The sequence below is a fragment of the Chelonoidis abingdonii genome, chromosome 13 (assembly GCF_003597395.2).
Source record: "Chelonoidis abingdonii isolate Lonesome George chromosome 13, CheloAbing_2.0, whole genome shotgun sequence".
Lineage (NCBI taxonomy): Eukaryota > Metazoa > Chordata > Testudines > Testudinidae > Chelonoidis > Chelonoidis abingdonii.
This window is the reverse complement of record NC_133781.1, coordinates 32,860,241-32,870,318: the sequence shown is the minus strand read 5'-3', so window position 1 is coordinate 32,870,318 and position 10,078 is coordinate 32,860,241. Positions and strand designations below refer to the sequence as shown.

Below are 10,078 nucleotides of genomic sequence, written 5' to 3'. Positions count from 1 at the left end.
TGGGGGTCCCCAGGCAAGGTTTTGGGGGGACCAGAGTGTACCAGGCACTGGAATTCCTGGTTGGTGGCAGCGCTACAGGTTCTAAGCTGGTAATTAAGCTTAGAGGATTCATGCTGGTACCCATATTTTGGACGCTAAGGTCCAGATTTGGGAATTATATCATGACAGAAGGTCTCTAGGGTATTGTTTAAGACAGGGGCAGCATTAGGTTCCTTCACTATAATACTCATTGTCCTGCTGGCATCTTACTTCTTACCTGAATGCTTGCTTCCTCCTTTAGAAAGAGCAGCCTGTTCCAAATACTTGGCACTGTATGTTGGCTTATTTTATGACTTCCATTAAAGCAGCATGATTTAACAGAGGGTACAATTTTCAAAAGGAACTAAATGGCTTAGATGCCCAAGTCCAATTTGGGCACTTAGACCCAGATCCTCATAGGTATTTACGTACTGAACTGCCGTTGAAATCTGGGCCTTTGGAGCCTAAATCAATGGTACTTAGGCTTCTAAGTGCCTAACTCACTTTTGAAAATGGGACTCTGGGCTTGTCTACAGGGAAGGAAGCCCAGAATAGTTAGTACAGAATAGCTGTTCCCCAGGTGGACATTCTGCTGCTGCACTGAACAGTGCCTTTTTGCAGTGGTTTAACCAAAACTCCAAAAAGGCATTCTTTGCACAGAATGAGAGTGGTCACATGGGGAGCTAGTGCAAATTAGCTAGTGGTTTTAAATTCCCACCCTAGCTATTTTACACTAACATCCCCATGATTTACCATGTAGACAAGCCCAGAGGTGCTTTTGAAAATTGTACTCGAGTTCCAATCCTGGCTCTGTCACTGACTCCTTATTTGAGAATGGGCAAGTCACTTATCTTCTCTGCTTCAGTTTCCCCTGGAGTACCAGTGGATAATGATACTTACCTCCTGTTGGCTTGTAAGGATTGATTAGTTACAATGTTTTATATTTTCAAAGTGCTTTACAAACGTTAAAAATACCATATTACTTTTGGTACATCTACAACCAACAAAGGCTTTCCTCTGAGACAGCACCACTTAAATGTGTGAGGTGAAGGGTTATTTACTGATCAGGGTGGATAAAATTCATGATTAAATTTTAAAAATCAATTTAAATAAAAATAAGAATTTGTTTTTTTACATGTTGCTAGTTCTTTACTTCCCATTTTATTGTCTTAAATTGCTAAAGTGAATGTTTTATACTTGTTTCTTTAGCTTCCTAATTATTAGTAGAATTTCAGATTTTACATTTTTTTCTGCTAAGAAGCTCAACGCTTAGAGTGCTCATCTATGCTGAAAAAGACAAGTCTGTGGCCTTATTAACTTTCTTACTCTGAGGAAAAACAAACTGAAACACAAAAAATTAAGAAACAAATAGTCCATACTATATTTGCAACAAGCACAAGCTTCTGCTACCTGTTAAACTTCCACAAGTCAAGACAGCTGAAATGTTTTGACCACACCAAACTCCTCCTAAGTCACTTAAGTACTTCTGAAAATCGCACCCGTTAAGCGCCGAACTACAGGTTTAGAAGCTGAACTTTTAGCCACTTAGTTTGAAAATGTTGGCTAGATGTGTAAAAAGATTTTCAGTAACTTTTTGTTAATGTTTGAATCTAAGTAACATTGTTAATACTGAAGCAAAATTTGTTTTGAGGTGACATATTATATCATTAAAAAAAGGGTTTTAATAAAAGTAAAATTATAACCCTTGATGCTTTAAACATTTATGCACATGCTTAACTTCAAGCATATGAGTAGTCTCATTAAAGTCAATGGGACTGGTCTTGTGAATAATGTAATTTACCTGCTTCAGTGTTTGCAGGATCAGGTCCTTTAGGGTTTTTTATGTATATATGGATTTTACAAAACTCTTAGGTAAGATGCTCTATAATCTTAGTGCCATTTGGAAAACAGCATTTATAATTTAGTTTATTGTGGATTTTAATCTATTGTTGAAATAACAAAACATTTAGTTTGTTTTATAAAACCAGTTAAAAAACCCCACAACAACCTAAGGGCTAGATTCACAGAAGGACTTAGTTCCTAAATCCCAGAAGCAGGCCCCATGGGAGACATTGAGAGCCTCACATCAGACTGTCCAATAGCCCAGTGGCTAGGGCACTCAGCTCAGAGGTGGAAGGTCCTGTTCAAATCCCTTCTACCCCTCAGATAGAGGGAAGCCTTAACTGGGGGTCTCCCACATCCTAAAGGAGTACCCTAACCACTGGGCTAAGTGTTGTGAAGGAAGTTCTCTCTCCTCCCCCTCCTCCTGTTCCTACCTCCTACCCCTGTTATAAAAATGTCATAGGAACCTAATTGCAAGATAGGCTCTGCAACAGACAATCTCAAGCGCTAAGAGACTTGAAAAGCTCAATCTGTTTAGTTTATCAAAAAAAAAGATTGAGTGTGGACTCAATTACATTTCTCATGGGGAGAAAATACTGAGTACTAAAGGGCTCTTTAATATAGTGGAGAAGGCATAACAAGGACCAATGGCTCAAAACTGAAGCCAGACAAATTCAGATTAAAAATAAGGCACACATTTTTAAACAGTGAGAGTGATTAACTGCTGAAACGAACCATCAAGAGAAATGGTAGATTCTTCAGGTCTTGATGTCTTCATATCAAGACTGAATACCTTCATGGGAGATGCTTTAGCCAAACACAAGTTATTGGACTCAATACAGGGATAACTGAGTTAAATATAATGGCCTATGTTATACAAGAGGTCAGACCTGCTGATCTAATGGTCCCTCCTGGGTGGTCAGGCCAGGCCAGGACACAGCTGGTCCAGCTCATGACACAAGAGGTTGTGCCACTTGCTTTACCCTGAAATGAAATTTTTAGAATTCCTCTTTGTTATTCCCTAGAGGGTAATCTTCATAACCCAGCTCTGTTTGAGGGCCGAAACCCTGTGGTATGGGAGATGACTGAGGAGTACCTGGAGATAGTGCACCAATATCCTTGCCCACTGTCTTATGTCAGGGCTCATCTCTTCAAGCTCTGGCATCACACGTGAGTATCTCCACAGTGCTATAGTGTTTTTGAGAGGTTTCTGAGTAGCAGCCATGTTAGTCTGTATCCGCAAAAAGAACAGGAGTACTTGTGGCCCCTTAGAAAGTAACACATTTATTTGAGCATGAGCTTTCGTGGGCTACAGCCCACTTCATCGGATGCATAGAATGGAACATATAGTGAGGAGATATATATACATACAGAGAACATGAAAAGGTGGGAGTTGCCCAACCAACTCTAAGAGACTAATTAATTAAGATAAGCTATTGTCAGCAGGAGAAAAAAAACTTTTGTAGCAATAATCAAGATAGCCCATTTAGAGAGTTCACTTTGCATGGAAGTACTTTGCCTTTTGGGAGAAGGTTGGCCAATCTTGCTGATGCTAGATTAGCCTCTGTTGGGTATGCATGGAGAGAAAGATGTTTTCTGAGGCCTTTAACTTTCACAGATATCCCTGGGAAACTGATTCATTCTTTTTCTCTCTGAAACTGGAGAAGTCCCTGCCTGTCCCTGCACTCTGGGTGCCAGCAGACATAATTAGCCTTATGGAATCTCTGATTATAGATATCCAGTCACTGATATGATATTCCTAATAATGTTAGGACTTCAGTCTTCTTTTGTGTAAATGAGCATGGTATCACAGAGTTCACATTCTGACATAATCGCAGAACCAAGTCAGAGAAGTTAGTATTTGAAGAATGAAACAGCTAAACTCTTGGCAATTGGCAAATGCATCAAGAAAAAGCTACAAAAAGCTCTTATAAAGGAATTGTTCAGTCTCCACAATTTAGAAATGGTAAATGAAAGTAACTGGATGTTTGGGATTTGTCTCAGGCTGCAGGTTTACCAGCAGCTTCGTGAAGAACTGGCAAAAGCGAAGACACTAGAGGGCATTGCAGATGTCAACAGAGACCTGAAGCTACGATGCCAGGTACGAACGTGGGCCTTAAATGCTGGAGTAACACTGACCCTGCTTGGAGGGAACCTGCTGGTGTCACGTGCACTTGATCTGTGTTCGTGCAGTCTTGGAACTTTGTAACCTACCAGCATCACTGCCTGGCTAGCTAAATGTTGTACTGGCCCCCTCCCATTCAAATTTCTTTCTTTAGTGTTCAGATCTGCTATGTTTTTTCCATAGCTTTATCTGAGGGTGAGTTTTTCCATTTGTAACTGTCGGTGTGTGTAAATTTAATTATTTTTTTGTGCCTTTCCAGGAAGTTAAGATAGTAATGACATGGGTGCGTCTAGGCAAATTGAATAGGTATCATTGGTTGTAATTGTATCCTGCAGGAGGAAGTAGCTAATCAGAAAGAAGGAGAGGAGCCGAAGGGAGGATTGCCTTTCTTCCATTGGATCTGTCAGCCATACATCAGGCCAAGGTAAGTTGCCTACTCTAGCACTGCCCCTAGGAGGACTTACTGGACAGGATGCATGTGTGCCACCACCTCAGAATACCCATTTCCAGTTTTTATGCCCTGAAAGATTGTTTATAGAAAACAAAGACTGGATAGTTTTTAAAAATAACATCTCAATGAACAAAGGAAGGTATTTGGGGGGGGGGGAAGTAATTAACAAAAAGTTATCTTCCCCTTTTACTTCCTTCCTCAAGTTTATTATCTACCTCTAGAAAATAAAATAGATCAAATGAAGCTTAGAATAGGGACAAGCACATGAAGCAAACACTGCTACTTGGCAATGTGCTGTAGTTACAGGCAGCATTCATCTGTTACCTATATCTGCCAGTGGAGTAAAGATGGGGATTGAATGCCCTTTATATCAGAGATGATTGCGTGTTTTGCATGAGATCCTTTTAAACTGATAGCACCACCTACCTAGAGGGAAAATATTGGGTTGCAGGAGAAGACTATCCAACTGAGAATTTCAGTACAAACATTTACCCTGGGAACAAAAAGCTTTTTATGGAACTGACTAATTTGGCTGCCCACCACACACAGGATACTGCTCTCCTGCCTTTTTGCTTTAATAGCAGCTTTAGAATTCTATAAAACCCCTAATATTTGAGCTTTTCTTCCATGCTTTTAAGGGCTGTGTCTCACCTGTGACAGCCATGATAGACAACGCATTTTGCCTAGGCTTCTGTAAAAGTACTGTTGGTGAAGGAACACCCAGTTGTCTCCCTTCTGTTAATTTACAATGATGTTCAACCATTTCAGGCCAAAGGAGCTGTGCAAGGAAAATGGAACCAGTGGGAGTGAAGGAGGCATGCGAGGGAAACGAGCCCTGGAGGATGAGGATGATGGAAACTCTGATACTCTCTCAAAGAATAAACAGAAGAAAAAATTGAGAAATCCAAATAAACGCTTTGATCCATCTTTGAAACGTAAGAGAACCTGTCCTAATCCTGATCGGCACAAGGAAGGGGGAGGGCTGCTAGCATTACCTTTTAGTATAAAGCCACCTCTACCTTCTCTATTCCCATTATGCAATTGGGGAAAATTTCCTACAACTAGACCAGAAAGGGGGCTTGGGAAACCTTGGGAACAAGAAACTCAGTCTAATGGAGTTGACCAGGAAGAAAGGAATTCATTGTGAAAGGGGCAGATTATCACCAGTTTCACAGTGAAATCAGGTCTTTCCTCTTGGAGTGCTTTATAAAACTCCGTTATAACAGCAGCAGAGAATCCTGTGGCACCTTATAGACTAACAGAAGTTTTGGAGCGTGAGCTTTCGTGGGTGAATACCCACTTCGTCAGACGCAGGTAGTGGAAATTTCCAGGCGGTAGGTTATATATATGCTAGAAGCAGCTAAGATACAGAGGTTAGTTTCAATCAGGAGGATTGGGCCTGTTCTAGCAGTAGAGTGTGAAACCAAGGGAGGAGAAATGGTTCTGTAAGTTGTGCAAGCCATTCGACGGAGTCATTTTTTGAGTCAGCTTGATGGTGGTCAAATTTACAATGATAACTTGAGCTCAGCAGTTTCTCTTTTGAAGTCTGGTCCTGAAGTTGTTTTGCTGCAGGATGGCCACCTTAAGGTCTGCTTATGTTTAGGCCAGGGAGGTTGAAGTGCTTCTACAGATTTTTGTATATTGCCATTCCTATACTCTGATTTGTGTCCATTTATCCTTTTCATGTGACTGTCCAGTTTGGGCGATAATAGCAGAGGGGCATTGCTGGCATATGTTGGTGTTATATTACATGGGTGGACGTGCAAGTAATGAACCAGTGATGGTGTGGCCTGATCTGAGTAGGTCTGTGATGTCTGTGTCACTTGGTGTAGATATGGTGGCATGCCTCCAGCTTCCTCCCAGCACTCACACGTCCATTGTCTTACAGGCCAATTCACTGAGGTACACCGCCATTGCTCTAACCCTCAGACAGAGACACACCTACAACAATCTCACAAGCATTCCTCAAAACAAATACCCGCACGGGAAATTAGGAACACAGATCAACAGAGCCAGACGTGTACCAGGAGCCTCCTACTGCCAAGACAAAACCCAAGAAGAAACCAACCAGACTCTACTGGCTATTCACATACAAGCCCAGCTAAAAACCCCCTCCAACGCATCGATCAGAGATCTTAAACCCATCCTGGACAATGATCCACACTTTCACAGGTCTTTGGTGGCCGCCAATCCTGCCCACAGACAACCTGCCAACCTGAACAGTATTCTCACAGCAACTGCACACCGTACCATTTAGTAACTCTACCTCAGGACCAATCCAATGGCCAACCAACCTCATTGCCAATATGTCCCCACACTATCTACGCACCAGCGACACCAATCACAGGACCTAACCAGATTCAGCCATACCATCACTGTTCATTCACTTGCACGTCCACAATGTAATATACACCATCAAATGCCAGCATTGCCCCCTGCTATTTACATCGGCCAAACTTGGACAGTCACTATGGAAAAGGATAAATGGACATCAACATCAGGATATTCAGGGAAATGGATACATATACAAACCTGTTAGGAGGCACTTTCACTCCCTGGCCACAGTATACAGGGGGGGGAACCTTTTTTAAAGGTTGGGGGCCCCCCCATTCCTGCAGCCCAAAAAAAAACTTCAGGACCAGACTTCAAGAGAAACTGCTGAGCTTCAGTTCATCTGTAAATTTGACACCATCAGCTCCTGCGACTAAACAAAGACTGTGAATGCTTGCCAATTACAGACCATTTCTCTCCCTTGGGTTTCACACTCTACTGCTAGAACAGGGCCCCATCCATCCTGATTGAACTAACCTCGTTATCTCTAGCTTGCTTGCTAGCTAAATATACCTACCCTGGATTCCATACTGCGTCTGACGAAGTGGGTATTCACCCACGAAAGCTCACGCTCCAAAACTTCTGTTAGTCTATAAGGTGCCACAGGATTCTCTGCTGCTTTTACAGATCCAGACTAACATGGCTACCCCTCTGATACTTGTTATAACAGCTGCAGTCACTATTGTATAGTGTTGAAATGCAGTGTCTATTTTAAACAGCTCCTCTTTCTTCTCTCCCCAACTTGTTTTATAACTTTCTCAAACAAATTCATTGGGATTAATATTTCTATGTTTGGTCTTAGTTCAGAGAATTTTTTTAAAACTTCGGCAAAATCTTTTAATCCCTTTTTAATTTTTGTGTATGTGTAAAATATTACTCCTACAAAAATGCACCTTCTGGCTGCAAAGGTTGGTCACCCTGGAGCATTCAATTTGCTGTTCTCTTTTGGATATCATTCACTGTCTGGGATATTCATAGACCAAATTTGTTTCTCTTTTCCAGCTAAATATGCAAAATGTGATCATTGTGGAAACCCAAAGGTAGGTCCGTCCCTTTTCAAGTGTCTAGTAATGGATGCTGTTTAAACTCTGATGAAATGCAAACAATATATCCTGCTTCTCAGGCAAAGGCCATTGTGCTAATTAGACAAGTGATTATATCAGATGCTGAGATGAAGCTATTACCTAGGGTAAAGATGACCTATAAATAGATTATTCTGGATACTTTAATCTCTCTTCTTCCTGCAAAGAGCAGTTTTGGTGGTTTATTCTCAGCACCTCTGGTCAGCAGTTTGAATTGCTAAATCATCTGAGAGAGTGTTACATTATTAAATATCAGTCCCTCAAGCACACTTGGAAGCAAATCTCTGACCAAATGAACTTTTACTAATTGCAGCATGAGAACTTCTTTGTTTGCTAGGTAATAAAGCTCATACTGTGGTTATTTGTATAGCTTTCTGTAAGGATTAAAACATCTGAGTGATTCTCTTAATAGGTATACAAGACAGATATTTTAAACTTTCCAGTGACTGAGTAAGGAAGAGCAGTTGGTCTACAGTAACAGCAGGAAATTAAAAGGAAAAAATACCAATGAAAGGCAAGGCACACATCAGATTTAAATGAGAATCAAACTCTATATCTGTGCCTGGTAGTGGTAGAGACAGAACTGGAGGATTTTGATCTATTCCCTTCATTAGAAGAGAAAATTAACCCTCTTCAGTGCTGAGGGTTCCACTAATAAAAAGGCATTTGTTTTGTGGGATCTCAGATCAAATGCAAACTTCACTATGGGGAAGGCTTATGAATAGGGATGAGAAATGATTTAAAAAATTAATTTGGATTACTTGTGAGATTAAAAAAATTAATCAGGATTTTAATTGCACTGTTAAATAGTAACAGAAAACCAATTTAAATTTGTTATAAATATTTTTGGATGATTTTCTACATTTTCAAATATATTTAATGACAACACAGAATACAAAGTGTACAGTGCTAACTTTGCAAATATTTGTAATACAAAATAATATAATCTACAGGTCAAAGCATGAAAGGGCATATAAATGTTTAGCATATCTGGCATGTAAATACCTTGCAATGTCGCCTACAACAGTGCCATGCAAACACCTGTTCTTATTTTCAGGTAACATTGTCACTAAGTAGCAGGCAGCATTATCTCCTGTGAATGTTAACAAACTTATCTTAGTGATTGGCTGAACAAGAAGTAGGACTGAGTGGACTTGTCAGCGCTAAAGTTTTTACATTGTTTTATTTTTAAGTGCAGTTATTTATTTATTTATTTATTTTACATAATTCTACATTTGTAAGTTGATAAAATTCACATTTGCTTTCATGATAAAAAGATTGCATTACAGTACTTATATCAGGTGAATTGAAAAATACTATTTTTTACCTTTTTTACAGTGCAAATATTTGTATATTATTTGATTAAAGTGAGCACTGTACTTTTCATATTCCGTGTTGTAATTGAAGTCAATATATATGAAAATATAGGAAAAAATACAAAAATATTTATAATAAATTTAAATTGGTATTCTATTATTGTTTAACAGTGCGATCAAAACTGCAATAAATTTTTTAACCCTCATGATTAATCATTAATTTTTGTGATCGAGTTAATTTTGTTTTAATTGCTTACGCTAACTGCGATTAATTGACAGCCCTATTTATTAATGAAAGCTGTCCCATTCTGACAGGTTTCAGAGCAGCAACCGTGTCAGTCTGTAGCCGCACTAAGAACAGGAGCCCTTGTGGCATCTTAGAGACTAACACATTTATTTGAGCATAAGCTTTCGTGGGCTACAGCCCACTTCATCGGATGCATAGAATGGAACATATAGTACGGAGATATATATACACATACAGAGAACATGAAAAGGTGGGAGTTGTCCTACCAACTCTAAAAAGCTAATTAATTAATTAAGAGAAACTTTTGTAGTGATAATCAAGATAGCCCGTTACAGAGAGTTTGACAAGAGGTGTGAAAATACTTAACATGGGGAAATAGATTCAGTGTGTAATGGCTCAGCCATTCCAGAAAAGCTTCAAAAACAGACTCCAGCAAGAAACTGCTGAACTTGAATTAATATGGAAATTAGACACCAAGTTAGGCTTGAATGGAGACTGGGAATGGCTGCATCAGCTAGCATGAGCCAGCCATGGATGTTTAATTGCAGTGTCAACATACCCATAGTGTTAAGGAAAAGGTCTGCAGCAAATAGAAAGCTAGAGTGATGAGAAACTTTGATTTGTTTCCAGAAAAGGGAAAATCCCACAGTTTGAGGCTATGGTAGG

General features: G+C 39.8%; 2 protein-coding genes across 4 annotated transcripts in view; one reads left to right on the top strand and one right to left on the bottom strand.

Annotated features, from left to right (window-relative positions):
- Nucleotides 1–10,078, top strand: part of DUS1L (dihydrouridine synthase 1 like) — a 36,601-nt gene that overhangs the window by 19,584 nt on the left and 6,939 nt on the right. For all 3 annotated transcript variants that reach the window (XM_032764473.2, XM_075071950.1, XM_032764472.2), the window contains exons 8-12: nt 2,886–3,030; nt 3,865–3,961; nt 4,321–4,409; nt 5,205–5,371; nt 7,770–7,807. In XM_032764473.2, the coding sequence (XP_032620364.1) occupies nt 2,886–3,030; nt 3,865–3,961; nt 4,321–4,409; nt 5,205–5,371; nt 7,770–7,807 (536 nt within the window). The remainder of the gene's footprint in view (nt 1–2,885; nt 3,031–3,864; nt 3,962–4,320; nt 4,410–5,204; nt 5,372–7,769; nt 7,808–10,078) is intronic.
- Nucleotides 7,822–10,078, bottom strand: part of GPS1 (G protein pathway suppressor 1) — a 50,499-nt gene continuing 48,242 nt past the window's right edge. Inside the window, exon 15 of the mRNA XM_032764479.2 lies at nt 7,822–8,942. The gene's annotated coding sequence lies outside the window, so the exon portion shown is untranslated. The remainder of the gene's footprint in view (nt 8,943–10,078) is intronic.